Here is a 17100-nt window from a genome sequence, read left to right as displayed (position 1 = left end):
TTTTTTTTAAATATGCACGTGCTTGAAATGAAATTTAGCACTATAAATTGGTGTAGCATCATCAAGGGGAAATCAGGCGAACTAAAGGAGTATTAAGAAACTGTACTGTATTCAGTAATACAGTAATAAGTTACACTATACTGTTCATGTCAATTACTCGATCAATCATTGCTACTATGTCGAGCTTCGCGTATCAGGTGATTTTTGCTTCTTTGATCTTTTAATGTAACCCGGTTACCTCCTATTACTATCCCATACAAATACGGGGTAATATTTTTTGTTACCGTTAGTCTTGCTGAAGACGGGTCGGAGCAAGTGACGGGTAATGCCACTCACAAAACGGATAGGGGGGACAAGGTGGGGGCACCCCCATGTGTTTCCCTCTCTCCTCTATTTGGGTCATTTGTGAGAGGAAATAGTATCGTCACTCCTGAGAGACGGATATGTGCCGTCTTCAATGAGATTTTATGTTTTTGTTATACCTAGGAATTAGAGTATTATTGTATAAGTGTTCCGTTGCAACAAAAAAATACAAGTATGATTTAAGTGCTATAAATATATAATAATCTGCTAATGTATGTACATTTCAGGAGTTAATGTATACTTCTTGATTAAACAAAAATTGTGCTATTATACTAATGAAATTGTGCTATTATTATACTAATAAAATACTCAAATGATTTAGTTCCTGTTCTTTTGGATAGAAATTGATCTAATCTGATTTGAATCGAATCAATTTATACGATCGAATCGAATCGAATCAACTTATAGGATCTCGAATCGAACTTATGGGTCAATTGAATCAATCAACTTATAGGATCTGAAGTTAACCTTTAAGATCAAAAGAACAGGGCCTTAGTATAACTGATAACCTTTGCCGTTGTGAGTTGTGAGAATTTTTTGGATAAATGGTTGACAAATTAATTTGCGTTTTGGAGTCGGATTCAAACCATTTAGGGCCAATGAGTTCACGTCATCAATTTAATTTTTTATTTTTTTTCCTGTTTTTAAGTGAAACCGCTAAAACTACAACGCTTTTAGTCTTTGTAATTTTTCAAACAGTAGGTCTCATGAGAGACCGTCTCCCACTAATTTAGTGAGAGACATAATAGAGAAAGAATAAATTCGGTGGGTCCCTCACCCCATCATGTGAGAGGTCTCTCAATAACGCTATTGAGAGGCTGTCTCTCTAAAATTTTTGTGTTTTTCAAAAGTGCCTCAACTTTTTTTTGAGGGGAAAAAGTGGCTCAACTTTTAAGAGAAGGAAAAGGCTTTCTTCCCAACGGTTTTACTCTTTCTTGGTTTGCAAAACATGCTCTTCTACATTTATAATTAAACACCAAAACCCATCACCACCAACTACAAAAATAAGCAACAACAAATCTGGGTTTTTTAATTAGGCCTAAAAATTCTACAAAACACCTTCTCAATTTGCAAAATCAACACTCGTTTTCATTAATGAAGATGGAAAAGCTTGTGAGTTTTTTAATTTTTTCGATTTTGTTTTTTTTTTGTTTTTTTTTTTTTTTTCAATTTGGGGAGGAACAATGTAAGAATGGTTTTGTTTGTATTGTATTTATAATACATTTTTGAGGAGGAACGCCAAGTTAGAAAGCTTAAAATTTGGAAGAGCAATGGTTAGAAATTTTTACATAAGCTCTGTTTGTGAGTCAGTGGTGAAGCCGCTGAAGAGTTTAGCGGTTTTACATAAAAGTTTGAAAAAAAATACAAGTTATTACGTGAATCCATTGACCCTAAATAATTTGAATCCGACTTCAAAATGCAAATTAATTTGTCAAATAACTCCATTTAACCAAAAAATTCGAGTTGTGACTTAGATCTCGAATAATTTAGTCTATTAACTGCCCGGGTAGAGTCGAGGGGAGGGTCTGGGTGAGTTTTACTCAACTTGGGCCCAACCCTTGTTTTTTATGGGTCGGGTCAGGACGGGTAACAAACGACCCAAGGGATGGGTTGGGTCCGGGCGGGCTGGGCCTACTCGAATATTTGACTACCCATCCATCCCTACTAAACACAATTTTCTCGGGATCATTTGAAAACAACCTATTTATGTTCCAAGCAAAAGAGTAAAATTGTGTATATCCGACCCTTACTCTACAATTTGCGGGCGTAGTTGCTCATTCATGGACGCATTTTACTCTTTCACGGACTTTTTACCATTTATTTTCCATACCTTACCCCTTTCCCAAAAAAACAAACCCTCTCTAATTTTCTTCCTCACAAAAATTAATCAAATCCGTCAATTAATCAACTATGGACGCTAGTTCTTATGTCGATCAAGTAATAATATTCTAAGTTAATTACTTTAGTAACGATGTTATATCAAATTTGGGAAATAAAATTAATTTAGACTAATAAAATTAGGGTTTGTAAAAATAATTGTTAATAAAAAATTCATGGTCGGAATCCGAGTCTTAGAGGTTGGATGCCTTCCCAACGGTTTGCATTATAGAGGTGCTTGACAACTAATGTGCTGTTTGACCTTGATTATGGAAAATGATTTTTCCTTTTTAAAAGGGTTTATTCATAAGTTACTTTTTGGAAAAGTTTTTGTTGTTTGGCCATACTTTTGTAAAAGTGGTTTCTCACAAAATTTATATGTTTGACCTAACTACTTTAATACAACTTTTGTTTGCTTATTTGGTTCTTTATGTGAAAAGTAGAAGTAGAAGTAGTAATTATCTACTTCTCCTTTTGGGGGTGAATAATCAGTTTTTGAATTTTCAAAAGCACTTTTAAAACCCTCTAACTTACCATATTTGGCCAAGCTACTACTTTTTCAATTGCAAAAGCACTTTTTAAGCTTGGCCAAACATTCTCCATTGAACTTCGTTACCTGCTCTGGCAGTAAATTAGAAAAGAGACCTCGTCAGATGTCAGACAAATAGACCAAAATATGATCATGATCAATCTGATGCAAATTCTCAATTTGATCGTGATCCACCATTGAAATGGGGAAAAAACTCCACTAGTCGGGTCCTTGTGTGAATGGTGACATTCAGGACGGGTCATCGTCTGAGATGTGTGGTTCGGTGCGGTGCTGTGAGAGGGGTGTCAGTTGTAGGTGCTCGGTTCAGATGGTTGGTGCACCGTGCACGTGGTCGGCGAGGGAAGGGAGGCGGCAATGGGGATGAAAAATTGATGGAGTTGGATTGCAATTTGAGAGAATGATACAAAATGGGAGCAAGGGTGTAAAAATGACAAGGGTATAATGGTCATTCATGTCCATGATTGAGTAAATCATATCCATGAATGAGCATAACCCTTTGCGGGAGCCTTTGATCGAGATTCGAGATGCTTGGATAATGTTGTTGTTCGATAGTCTTTTTTCTTTTTCTTTTTCTTTCTTTTTATTATTATTATTATTAGGCGAATTTAACGAAAATAACCCAACCTTTAACTATTCTTCTCAAAATAATCCAACCTTTCATCTTAAACAATAATAACCCCACCTTTATACATGTATTCCAAAAATAACCAATAGACTCCGGTCAGAATCGTTTTATGAGCACCTGACATTTTTTTTTTCATTTCTATTAATAACAAGAAATAAAATACAACGCTTCATTCTAAACATCCAATGACCAAAAAAATTTCATAGTACATCCAAGCCTCTCTAATCCATTCTTAACTTCAGTATACCTGCAGTTGCATCGCAATTATTTTAAGCATAAATGAACAATAAAAACGAATTCTTACATCTCAAAATGAGTAAAATTGATACATGCAAATGAAAAATCTACCTTGAAAGCTTCGTAATGGAGGATGAATTACTTTTCTCAAATTTATTGATAATGGAGTATAGCTTGGTCAGAGGTAGAAATGAACAGATGGAGACAATGGAGTATAGCTTTCCAAGCTCATCTTTGATTTATTTACATGTACTGTAATTGTTTTTTTTTATATATTTTCCTTATGTGTCGTGTATATGTATTGTTCGGTGGACTGCATTTTACATTGACGCCGGCGATTCTCTTCGATGGCTTTTATGTCATTTTTGGAATACATGTATAAAGGTGGGGTTATTATTGTTTAAGAAGAAAGGTTGGGTTATTTTGAGAAGAATAGTTAAAGGTTGGGTTAATTTTGTTAAATTCGCCTTATTATTATTATTATTATTATTATTATTATTATTGTTCCGGGTGTAGTTTCAGAGCAGATTTGTTACCACGTAAGCTTGTAGAATGATGACTTTGCTTGACTCTTCCTTTCGGCCTCTCCTGAAACAATGAACAAACTGAGGGCTCGGCAGCATTACCGAAAGCGAACTCACTCCGACGCTCAAGTCAGTAAACTTAAAGGGATTAAGTTGTGTGTTACTTGGTACACAAAGTATATTGTAGAGAGATAAGAGAGTTTATACCAGATTAGTATGTTTAATTGATTATTTGCGGATCCTTTCCTCAATGAGGGTTGAGGAATATTTATAGACTTTCACCTTTTGTCACGTAGTGGCCAAGTGGCAGAGCAGGTGGAAAGACTTTTCTACCCTCGGCCGAGGGACCCATGGCAGGCCGGCGGGCCCTGTTGACTCCATGCCGAGGGGTCTTGGATGTGTGTCCCGGCTGGCTAGTTGCCTGGCCGAGACCCAAGGGACAGGCCGACAGGCTGCGTCGGCTAGGCTGTCCAAGGTGTTGACTTGCTTTGGATATCTTTGGCGCTTCAATCGATATGTTGATTTCGGTCGTGGTGCGATATATCGCCCATCAATTATTATTATGTTTTGACTATAATACGTCAAAATAACTGTATGTGTGCCGGTCATTTGCTTACTTTTGCTTAAAATGAACCATGTAGGCTACAGTTGATGAAGCTCCTGTCATCAAAGGAAGCAACAAAGTGATCCTGAACTATGTTCCTGTTTACGTGATGCTCCCGGTGTGTAGGACGTCTTCATCATTGATTCTATCATATCATACACTGTATGGTCTATACTCTATAATCCTGCAATACTTATATTTTTGTTTTTCATTTGTTTGGTTACAACAGTTGGGAATAGTTTCACCTAACAACTCATTCAAAGATGAGGATGGCACAAGGGCTGACCTTGAGAAACTGAAAAAAACCGGTGTTGACGGAGTAATGGTTGATGTATGGTGGGGAATCATAGAAGGCAAAGGTCCTAAAGAGTATGATTGGAATGCTTATAGACAATTGTTCAAAGTTGTTCAGGAATGTGACCTTAAAGTCCAGGCCATTATGTCATTCCATCAATGTGGAGGAAATGTTGGGGATGTTGTCACTATCCCACTTCCTCAATGGGTTCTTGATATCGGAAAATGCAACCCTGATATCTTCTACACTAATCGGAGGGGTACTCGCAATCCTGAGTACCTTTCTCTTGGTGTCGATACTCATCCCCTCTTTCATGGCCGAACTGCCATTCAGGTTAGATTTTGGTTGAGATGATTCCCTCCTAGGGCCTATTGTACCCGATCCACATGTAATCGATTTTATTATTTTCTCTCGAGTTATTCGCTTTTATTAGGAATGTGCTGGTTGCTCATCTCATCCCTTAACCATATGTTGTTAGGAAACAGACAGTTACGTATATACTGAAAAAAACCAGTTATACGACTTGACACTGAAAATAATTTTATACTTGACAGATGTACAGTGATTTCATGAAGAGCTTCAGAAATGCTATGTCAGATTTCCTGGAAAGTGGACTGATAGTCGACATTGAAGTCGGTTGTGGTCCTGCAGGAGAGCTAAGATACCCGTCTTATCCTGAGAGTCAAGGATGGGTTTTTCCTGGTATCGGAGAATTCCAGTGCTATGATAAGTATATGAAAGAAGATTTCAAGAAGGCAGCAGCAAAAAAAGGGCATCATGAATGGGATGTGCCACATGATGCTGGTGAATACAATAATACACCTGAACAAACCGGGTTTTTTAGAAGGAATGGGACTTATACAACTGAAAGAGGACAGTTCTTTTTGACTTGGTATTCTACCAAGTTGTTGTACCATGGTGATAAGATCTTGGAAGAAGCCAACAAAGCTTTCTGCGGTTTTACCCTCAAGTTAGCCGCTAAAGTTAGTATCCAATACTTTTCTGCATACTTGATTATTACATAAATATGTTGACCACCACCGACACCATCCTTACCCTTGTGTTTGAAACTTATATATGTTTGCATGAAATTGTGAAGGTGTCTGGGATTCACTGGTGGTTCAACTATCACTGTCATGCAGCCGAGCTAACAGCAGGGTACTACAACTTGTACCATAGAGACGGATATAGACCAATTGCAAGAATGCTTTCCAGACACCATGCCATTCTTAATTTCACTTGTCTTGAGATGAGGGACTCTGAACAACCGTCTTATGCATACAGCGGTCCACAAGCACTTGTTCGCCAGGTACATCTATTGATCAATAAAAAAACTCGATAATAAAGTAAAGAAAGTAAGAAACTAGCCGATCATAAATGATTTTATGCAGGTCTTAAGTGATGCATGGAAAGAAAGTATAGACGTGGCCGGTGAAAATGCACTTGGAAGGTATGTGTAACGCCCCGAAAAGCAAGCAGGCAGCTCAAAATGGCTCTTTTTATTAACAAAAGATAGCAGCGGAAGTACAAGGGCGTCACCGCCGTATTCCCCCTTCGGAGAATACAAGGCTTATACAATAAAATAAATTTAAAAACACTTTTTAAAGCTAAAACTAATTACTCTGTTACATATTCATCCTATTAGGCCATTGATCCTATCTGAAATTCCTCACACTTGTCATTCCCGACACTTGACATGCGAAAAAGAATGAAAGTAACGGAATCAGCCAACCACAGGCTGAGTATGACTCCGGTCACCTCCACCGGCCCTACCTTCTTTCATTTTAATATTTTACTTCTTCCTGGTCGCACAAGTACTATAAAATAGTTCACATGAACACATTCGAATAATTATTAAATAGACATGAACAACCTGTCATTTCAGAATACAATAACTCACTTCACTTTTATACCGGTTTACTATTACTGAATAGAGAGACATTACGGAGCCGAAACTCCTCCGGCCTAAGTCCACCTTTATGTACATAGTATAAGAAATAAGTCCGAGACCCATCTCGACCATTTGGGATAACATAATTATCATTCATATGGGGTCATGCTTCCCCCTCCCCTCATCGTTCATATGGGGTCATACTTCCCCCTCCTCTCATCGTTCATATGGGGTCATACTTCCCCCTCCCCCTCCTTCCATGTACATAGGACAAAATAATGTCGTCTCAATCCAATAATCGTATCCCGAATGCTATAATTGGCCAATAGTACATTATAACGATAGTACCATTATCACAGTCATAACTTTATAAGACGGTAAATAATATAACATGTGGGCAGTATAACAATCATAAGATGAATTTAACAATAAAATTAATATAACATGTTATTTCTACTATCTTATTTAAAATATAAACAATTATTTATATCGACGAAGGGTTCCGAAATCATACCTTATACAAAGTAATAGTTATATGACTTGTATCTATACGAAATACTATAAAACACTTCTCACTTGTGTACGTATTAGAGAGGGATGATTTTATAATCTTCTTGTTTATCATAACTTTTACACACAACATGCATATTTATAGCCATGAAAACTTAGCTATTATGGCAACTTTTACCTAGCTAGTTTATAAGAGTCATCTCCTTAACTATTAAGGAATGAACATCTAAAGGCCACGTACTCATGCATAATCTTTGTCATGGTAAAATTATCAAGTCATATACACGTGGCCTCCAAGGCCAAAGTAATAAGTTTTGGTTCCGATCTCTTATACAAACGTCTTTTCGATATTAACTATAATTCTGCATTAGCGGACAATATAAAAATATGTCATTTTAGTCATTAAATAAAATAATATATTTTTTTTTTCCGGGGTATTACATTCTACCCTCCTTAAAATAAGTTTCATCCCCGAAACTTGTAATAGAAAATTGAAAAGTTTATTCGTTTTTCAAAACTCAAGAGAGTTAGAAGAATTCGTTTTGACAAAAGCCTTTTTTTTATTATCACAATTATCAAATAAGTAAAAAGTGTATGTCTTATATAATGGAAAACAAGAATTCATGCCGCGAACAAGAATTCGAGTAAATCAATTCAAATACAAACTCAAATCATGCGTTAATAGACTCTAAACTGGTTATTAGATATCTCCAATAACAAGTCATAGCATCCCAATAATCGCAAAAAAGAAAAGGAAACAAAAATTGAAAATTTTATTTTCCAATTCTTAGTAAAAGTAATAATTTTTTTTTTATAACATAAAATTTTGAAAATATATACACCAAATACTAACTTAAACTAGTTAAAAATTTTCATAATATGTGAAACTGTTTGAGTATCAAAATTTCGAAATTATGTAAATAAACCCAAATTCTAAAAAGTACAAAGTAAGGAGTAGAAATCATAAAAAGCAAAATGTTCCGAAACTTGAAAGTATACTATAATCTATGAAACTAGAACTACATCGATGCAATGTAGAGATTAGAAAGAAAAATAATTGAAACCCTCAAGGTATACATCATTAGAGCAATAATGTACATATTTGTAAGCAAATTAAAATCACTTAAACAAGTAATCCGAGACACTTTATATCTACCCCACTCTCTATTAGTCGGTTTTTATGTTAATCAATTTGTTACGAGTTTTATACTAGACCCAAAAAAATCTCTTCCCCCACTAGACGTATGGCCGAAGGCTCAACACGCGGTTGCAGGGTTGCTCTGATACCAATCTGTAACGCCCCGAAAAGCAAGCAGGCAGCTCAAAATGGCTCTTTTTATTAACAAAAGATAGCAGCGGAAGTACAAGGGCGTCACCGCCGTATTCCCCCTTCGGAGAATACAAGGCTTATACAATAAAATAAATTTAAAAACACTTTTTAAAGCTAAAACTAATTACTCTGTTACATATTCATCCTATTAGGCCATTGATCCTATCTGAAATTCCTCACACTTGTCATTCCCCGACACTTGTACCTGAAAAAGAATGAAAGTAACGGAATCAGCCAACCACAGGCTGAGTATGACTCCGGTCACCTCCACCGGCCCTACCTTCTTTCATTTTAATATTTTACTTCTTCCTGGTCGCACAAGTACTATAAAATAGATCACATGAACACATTCGAATAATTATTAAATAGACATGAACAACCTGTCATTTCAGAATACAATAACTCACTTCACTTTTATACCGGTTTACTATTACTGAATAGAGAGACATTACGGAGCCGAAACTCCTCCGGCCTAAGTCCACCTTTATGTACATAGTATAAGAAATCCGGGTCTGAGACCCATCTCGACCATTGCCGGATAACATAATTATCATTCATATGGGGTCATGCTTCCCCCTCCCCTCATCGTTCATATGGGGTCATACTTCCCCCTCCTCTCATCGTTCATATGGGGTCATACTTCCCCCTCCCCCTCCTTCCATGTACATAGGACAAAATAATGTCGTCTCAATCCAATAATCGTATCCCGAATGCTATAATTGGCCAATAGTACATTATAACGATAGTACCATTATCACAGTCATAACTTTATAAGACGGTAAATAATATAACATGTGGGCAGTATAACAATCATAAGATGAATTTAACAATAAAATTAATATAACATGTTATTTCTACTATCTTATTTAAAATATAAACAATTATTTATATCGACGAAGGGTTCCGAAATCATACCTTATACAAAGTAATAGTTATATGACTTGTATCTATACGAAATACTATAAAACACTTCTCACTTGTGTACGTATTAGAGAGGGATGATTTTATAATCTTCTTGTTTATCATAACTTTTACACACAACATGCATATTTATAGCCATGAAAACTTAGCTATTATGGCAACTTTTACCTAGCTAGTTTATAAGAGTCATCTCCTTAACTATTAAGGAATGAACATCTAAAGGCCACGTACTCATGCATAATCTTTGTCATGGTAAAATTATCAAGTCATATACACGTGGCCTCCAAGGCCAAAGTAATAAGTTTTGGTTCCGATCTCTTATACAAACGTCTTTTCGATATTAACTATAATTCTGCATTAGCGGACAATATAAAAATATGTCATTTTAGTCATTAAATAAAATAATATATTTTTTTTTTCCGGGGTATTACATTCTACCCTCCTTAAAATAAGTTTCGTCCCGAAACTTGTAATAGAAAATTGAAAAGTTTATTCGTTTTTCAAAACTCAAGAGAGTTAGAAGAATTCGTTTTGACAAAAGCCTTTTTTTTATTATCACAATTATCAAATAAGTAAAAAGTGTATGTCTTATATAATGGAAAACAAGAATTCATGCCGCGAACAAGAATTCGAGTAAATCAATTCAAATACAAACTCAAATCATGCGTTAATAGACTCTAAACTGGTTATTAGATATCTCCAATAACAAGTCATAGCATCCCAATAATCGCAAAAAAGAAAAGGAAACAAAAATTGAAAATTTTATTTTCCAATTCTTAGTAAAAGTAATAATTTTTTTTTTATAACATAAAATTTTGAAAATATATACACCAAATACTAACTTAAACTAGTTAAAAATTTTCATAATATGTGAAACTGTTTGAGTATCAAAATTTCGAAATTATGTAAATAAACCCAAATTCTAAAAAGTACAAAGTAAGGAGTAGAAATCATAAAAAGCAAAATGTTCCGAAACTTGAAAGTATACTATAATCTATGAAACTAGAACTACATCGATGCAATGTAGAGATTAGAAAGAAAAATAATTGAAACCCTCAAGGTATACATCATTAGAGCAATAATGTACATATTTGTAAGCAAATTAAAATCACTTAAACAAGTAATCCGAGACACTTTATATCTACCCCACTCTCTATTAGTCGGTTTTTATGTTAATCAATTTGTTACGAGTTTTATACTAGACCCAAAAAAATCTCTTCCCCCACTAGACGTATGGCCGAAGGCTCAACACGCGGTTGCAGGGTTGCTCTGATACCAATCTGTAACGCCCCGAAAAGCAAGCAGGCAGCTCAAAATGGCTCTTTTTATTAACAAAAGATAGCAAATGAAGAAGTACAAGGCGTCACCGCCGTATTCCCCCTTCGGAGAATACAAGGCTTATACAATAAAATAAATTTAAAAACACTTTTTAAAGCTAAAACTAATTACTCATTACATATTCATCCTATTAGGCCATTGATCCTATCTCGAAATTCCTCACACTTGTCATTCCCGACACTTGTACCGAAAAAGAATGAAAAGTAACTAATCGCCCAACCACAGCCGAGTATGACTCGGTCACCTCCACCGGCCCTACCTTCTTTCATTTTAATATTTTACTTCTTCCTGGTCGCACAAGTACTATAAAATAGATCACATGAACACATTCGAATAATTATTAAATAGACATGAACAACCTGTCATTTCAGAATACAATAACTCACTTCACTTTTATACCGGTTTACTATTACTGAATAGAGAGACATTACGGAGCCGAAACTCCTCCGGCCTAAGTCCACCTTTATGTACATAGTATAAGAAATCCGGGTCTGAGACCCATCTCGACCATTGCCGGATAACATAATTATCATTCATATGGGGTCATGCTTCCCCCTCCCCTCATCGTTCATATGGGGTCATACTTCCCCCTCCTCTCATCGTTCATATGGGGTCATACTTCCCCCTCCCCCTCCTTCCATGTACATAGGACAAAATAATGTCGTCTCAATCCAATAATCGTATCCCGAATGCTATAATTGGCCAATAGTACATTATAACGATAGTACCATTATCACAGTCATAACTTTATAAGACGGTAAATAATATAACATGTGGGCAGTATAACAATCATAAGATGAATTTAACAATAAAATTAATATAACATGTTATTTCTACTATCTTATTTAAAATATAAACAATTATTTATATCGACGAAGGGTTCCGAAATCATACCTTATACAAAGTAATAGTTATATGACTTGTATCTATACGAAATACTATAAAACACTTCTCACTTGTGTACGTATTAGAGAGGGATGATTTTATAATCTTCTTGTTTATCATAACTTTTACACACAACATGCATATTTATAGCCATGAAAACTTAGCTATTATGGCAACTTTTACCTAGCTAGTTTATAAGAGTCATCTCCTTAACTATTAAGGAATGAACATCTAAAGGCCACGTACTCATGCATAATCTTTGTCATGGTAAAATTATCAAGTCATATACACGTGGCCTCCAAGGCCAAAGTAATAAGTTTTGGTTCCGATCTCTTATACAAACGTCTTTTCGATATTAACTATAATTCTGCATTAGCGGACAATATAAAAATATGTCATTTTAGTCATTAAATAAAATAATATATTTTTTTTTTCCGGGGTATTACAGTATGACAGTACAGCCTACAACCAAATCCTACTAAATGCTCGTCCAAACGGTATTAACCCAAATGGTGCACCCAAACTCAAGATGTATGGCTTCACATATCTTCGACTCTCAGACGATCTGCTGGAAACTCAAAATTTCAAAATCTTCAAGAAGTTTGTCAAGAAAATGCATGCTAACCAAGTAAGCTCCCTACTCTTATATCTAGAAAATGGATCTTGTGAACATTTTGGCCAAAGTTACTGACTGCTGAGTCAGAAACAATGTGAAGTGTCGAAACAAGACGTAAATTAGGCTATTCTTCCCAAAGTTAAGTTCCTCAGACTCAGCTGCATGTCTGTGTCGGTATGTCAAACAGGATTAGGTTTTGAAACAAGTACATTCAGTCTAAAGTGAAGTGTCGAACTAACTTAGATTTCCATGTTACAGTCATGACAAGTTGATAAATTGAGTCTTTATTCCAAATCCTGTGTCGGTTTCAGGAGCCCAGTGAAAACCCGGAGACATATGGAAACTACTTAGGGCCATTGGAGCAGTCAATGCCAAAGCTACCAGTTGAAATTCTTCTGGAAGCATCAGCACCAACACAGCCCTTTCAGTGGGACCAAGCAACTGATATGAATGTTGATGGTCTTTTTGCTGGTTTATCTGCCAAGTTATCGAACTTGGGTTCTTGCCTATTCAAGTTCAAATGAAACTTGAGCCTTTGCAAATAAATATTCGGATTCATTATGCTTAAGCAAAATGTTTTAATGAGTTGCGGAGTGTAATTTAAAATAAATGAACCATCCCTATCACTCGGTTTTGGTTCACTTTCTTATGTATCTCGGAAATTACCCAGTATTATGATGTACTATTGAAATTGGCAGAGCAATAATATTGTCATATGTTCTAGGTTTGCTTCATTTACATATCTTTTTGTGTATTTTTTAGTTACTGTAATTTAATCGCGATCATTTTCTGCCAGCAGAGTGCAAAATTAGCGATTCTAAGACGACTAGAAATTTGTTTAAGAAACCGTCACTGAACAGAACTGGAAATAATAAACGATTTCGCACACAATACAGTAATTAATCCCTTGTCTTCATGTAAACACCTGGTTTAATCTGTCTGAAGCTCTTAAACAAAATAAACTAAGGGTGTTTAAGTTTTATCGAAAAGGGCAGAACTTGCTCCATTTATATAGCACCCGCCAGATTCAGAGCTGTCTCTTCATTTGCTGATTTCTTTAGGCGGTCTATTGCTTTCTGAACCTGTAAAATTGTCGAAAAGGGTTGATGTCGCAAACAATTATACACGAAATGGAGTTCAGTTTAACTTAAACACAGGGATGTTGAGGTTTGTTAGTTTACCTCTGTGTTCCAGTTCGTCCGAGCTGTCAGAATGATCAAAGTCACAGTTTGTATTAATACACCAATGATCATTCCCCACCATATACCCTGCAATTTCCAACATTCATCAGGTTCTTCTTTTCAAGGAAAAAAATGAACAGAAAATGAGTGAGTATACTTACAGCAACACCCATGCTGGTCTTGAAACCGAGTACACATCCAATTGGAAGACCGATAATGTAATAAGAAGCTAGATTAATGTATGCCACCAATGCTTGCCATCCACTTCCTATAGCCACCCCTGAAAAAAAAAAAAGCATTCCCAGTACAGACAATGTAGATTTGTTCAATCACGTCCCGTCCTAGGTGGGAGGTTTACCTGAGAGGATAGGCTGAATCCCGTTCAAGAGAACTGAGATGGCGAGCAAAGGAAATAAATTAGATACAGCTTCAAGGACATCAGAGTCAGAAGTAAAAGCCTTGCTTAACCCAACTTTAAAGATGAGGATAACCGCGCTGAGCACTATGCTGATCAAGATACTAGTCCCGCTAACCACCATGACCGAGAACCTTGCCACTGTAGGATGAGCTGCTCCAAGCTCATTACTCACTCTCACACTGCACCAACCCCGGTCAATTACTCGTCATTTCAACTAAAAAGGCATGAATTATTACTAGTAATTCCTGAATTCAGACAGTACCTTGCTGCTGCTGCTAAACCCAACATAAACTGCATGTCCCAGTTCCAGTAATTCATGCTGATATTTGAAATGTCGGTTAGCATTCGCTGACAGTCGTTAGTAAACACAATAGAAATGACATTTTTATTGATTTACCATATAGAAATGGAGTCTAGTGAGATTGTAGGATTGGCCAAAAGCCCTGATATAAGCACCAGTCCTTGAACGTACCAAATTTCCAAGCTGCATTAATTACATAGAGTACTTAGACGGAAAACTGGAGCAAAATAAGCAAACTTCGACAACAGAAAAACCAAGCATATAGGGACAGAACATACCACAGCATGACAGCTGAAGCAAGTGTGAGCTTAAAATAAGGCCAGATCCCGGAGAAAGCCCTGGTAGAAAACCCGGTCCAAGTGTCTTTGCATCTAGGACTAAATATAATATAAAGCGCATTCAAAATGACGAAAATCCACCAAGAAAAACTCAAGGTAAGAGCAGCTCCAATTAATCCATAGTCGAAAACATAGACGACTAGCCATGTAAGGAGAGTATGTAAGGCGAAAACTCCAACCGACATGTATGCTAAAGGATTGACAATGTTTTGAGACTGAAGGAACCTTTGCATAGGACAACTTATAGCAAAGGCATATAATTGAGGGACTATTCCAAGGGCAAATATATGGCCTTGCTCCGAAATGCTCTTAGATTGGCCTATTGCCTTTAAAATGACACCCGAGTAGCAGTATAAAAAAGTTAAGGCTATGGCTGCTCCAAGATGAAGGACAATTGCTCTTTGTAGTATGATCCCCATTGATGAGAACTTCTTCGCGCCATATGCTTGCCCGCATACTGTCTGCACTGCACTCGCCATTCCCAACTGCACACATTGTCGAGAAATGAAAAGAATCCGGTGGACATATATTGAAGGGATATTCTCTCGTATACCCCTAAACTTTTTCGTTTTCTAAGGTGTACCCTCGTTTTTCAAAAAAAACTTTGAACGACAATAATTATCCGTTATGAGTTCAGAAAACGGTAATTTTATTTTTCAAACCAATTATTTCGTCAAGGACTTGAATTTGAAAAAAAAAAATCATTGTCTTTTGAACTCGTAGCCGGTAGTTATGGCTGGTCAAAACTTTTTTGGATATTCTCACTTGTACCCCTCAACTTTTTCACTTTCTAAAGTGTACCCCTCGTTTCTTGCAAAAAAAACTTTTGACCATCAATAACTGTTAGCTACAAGTTCAGAATACGATAAACTTTTTTTTCAAATTGATCGTCTTCACGAGCTCTTCAGTTTGAAAAAAAAAATCATCGACGTCTCAACTCCTAGTCGGGAATTATGGTCGGTCAAAATTTACTCATTAAAAAAACTTTGATCAACCATAACTACCGGCTACGAGTTCAAAAAGCGGTGATTTTTTTTTCAGATTGAAGGCCTTTACGAGATAATTGGTTTGAAAAAAAAAAATTACCGTTTCCTGCAGAGAATTATTGTCGGTCAAAGTTTTTTTTTAAAAAACGAGGGGTACACCTTAGAAAACAAAAAAGTTAAGGGGTACAAGTGAGAATATCCCAAACTTTTTTAACGAATAAACTTTGACCAACTATAATTCCCGACTACGAGTTGAGACGTCGGTGAATTATTTTTCAAACGGAAGACCTCTTAGTCAATTTGAAAAAAAGTGTTCGTATTCAACTTCAGAGCAGTTGCAAGAAAAGAGGGGGTACATTCTAGAAAATGAAAAAGTTGAGGGATACACGAGAGAATATCGCTATATTGAATGAAGGCATAATATATAAAAACGGCTGAATAAAAAAGGTAAACAAATGAAATACAATATTACCATAATACCATAAGCAAGGCCTTGGATGCCAACACTAGCAATAGAAGCACCAGCCAACTCCAAGGCACCTAAATGGCCAGTAAAAGCCAGAGTGACAAAGCTAAGCATGTAAGTAAAGACTGATACAACAATGGAAGCTCCTGAGAGGAGCCACAAGAGTCTTGACTCCCAAGCAACGAGTCGTGGCCACCATCTAGCTGCGACTGGCTTGTGTGACAAGAAATCTTCGATCACGTCCGATGATAGGTCTGGTATCCTTGAATGAGATTCTAGTCCTAGTAATAATGACTGATACTCTTGCTCCCTCGACGACGACGGTAATGCCATTAAGCTAATTAACTGGATAGTCTAACTAGTGTTTGGTAATTGGTACAATAATTTTGTTTTAGGAGTGCTTCACGACATGGATTTTTTCTTGTTATAGAAGTGACAAAGTATATATTGACTATATATGATCATTGACATTTTAGAAAGCAACTAACTTTCAACACTTGATCTAATAAATACACCAAACATTCATCACTTTCAAAGTTTCAAGTATGGCTTCCATCAACCTAAATTGTTAAAGTAGGTGGTAACAGTAGGTCAGTAGTACGACAAAACGACAGATATTGTTTAGCGCAAATTCTTATTTCAGATGGGCGACGGGAAGCTCGTCTGAAATAAGACGGACTAAATGTAGTTATTTTACGATAAAATGTTACTATTTTCTGACAAAATGTTACCATCATTCTCATGGTAAAAAGTGACAATTTTAATTATAATATTTTGTAATTAAATAGTTACATTCTATTAGAAAATATTGATATTTGGTCCGTCTTATTTTAGACCGTCTAA

The 17100-nt window shown here is 36.1% G+C and overlaps 2 protein-coding genes across 3 annotated transcripts; one reads left to right on the top strand and one right to left on the bottom strand.

The window, feature by feature from the left end:
• Positions 1-16: 16 nt before the first annotated feature.
• On the top strand, positions 17-13301 carry LOC141596978 (beta-amylase-like). 2 transcript variants are annotated; one of them, XM_074417262.1, is made up of 8 exons: positions 17-197; positions 4819-4899; positions 5011-5409; positions 5631-6059; positions 6176-6385; positions 6468-6531; positions 12404-12579; positions 12879-13301. In XM_074417262.1, exons 1-8 carry the CDS (start codon positions 147-149, stop codon positions 13089-13091), a joined length of 1623 nt encoding a protein of 540 aa, XP_074273363.1. In that variant the 5' UTR covers positions 17-146; the 3' UTR covers positions 13092-13301. The 2 variants fall into 2 exon arrangements, with proteins under 2 accessions (XP_074273363.1, XP_074273368.1); XM_074417267.1 differs by lacking the exon at positions 17-197 and adding an exon at positions 1283-1476.
• A 122-nt stretch (positions 13302-13423) lies between these two features.
• On the bottom strand, positions 13424-16685 carry LOC141596990 (protein DETOXIFICATION 41). The gene is made up of 8 exons (XM_074417276.1): positions 16264-16685; positions 14746-15290; positions 14564-14650; positions 14429-14485; positions 14107-14345; positions 13910-14028; positions 13749-13835; positions 13424-13649 (listed from the first exon to the last, which is right to left on the bottom strand). Exons 1-8 carry the CDS (start codon positions 16588-16590, stop codon positions 13575-13577), a joined length of 1536 nt encoding a protein of 511 aa, XP_074273377.1. The 5' UTR covers positions 16591-16685; the 3' UTR covers positions 13424-13574.
• Between the last annotated feature and the right edge of the window lie 415 nt (positions 16686-17100).

This window comes from Silene latifolia, chromosome 1, assembly GCF_048544455.1.
Source record: "Silene latifolia isolate original U9 population chromosome 1, ASM4854445v1, whole genome shotgun sequence".
NCBI classification, from domain to species: domain Eukaryota; kingdom Viridiplantae; phylum Streptophyta; class Magnoliopsida; order Caryophyllales; family Caryophyllaceae; genus Silene; species Silene latifolia.
The sequence above is the reverse complement of the archived record's forward strand: the minus strand, read 5'-3'. Positions and strand labels throughout refer to the sequence as shown.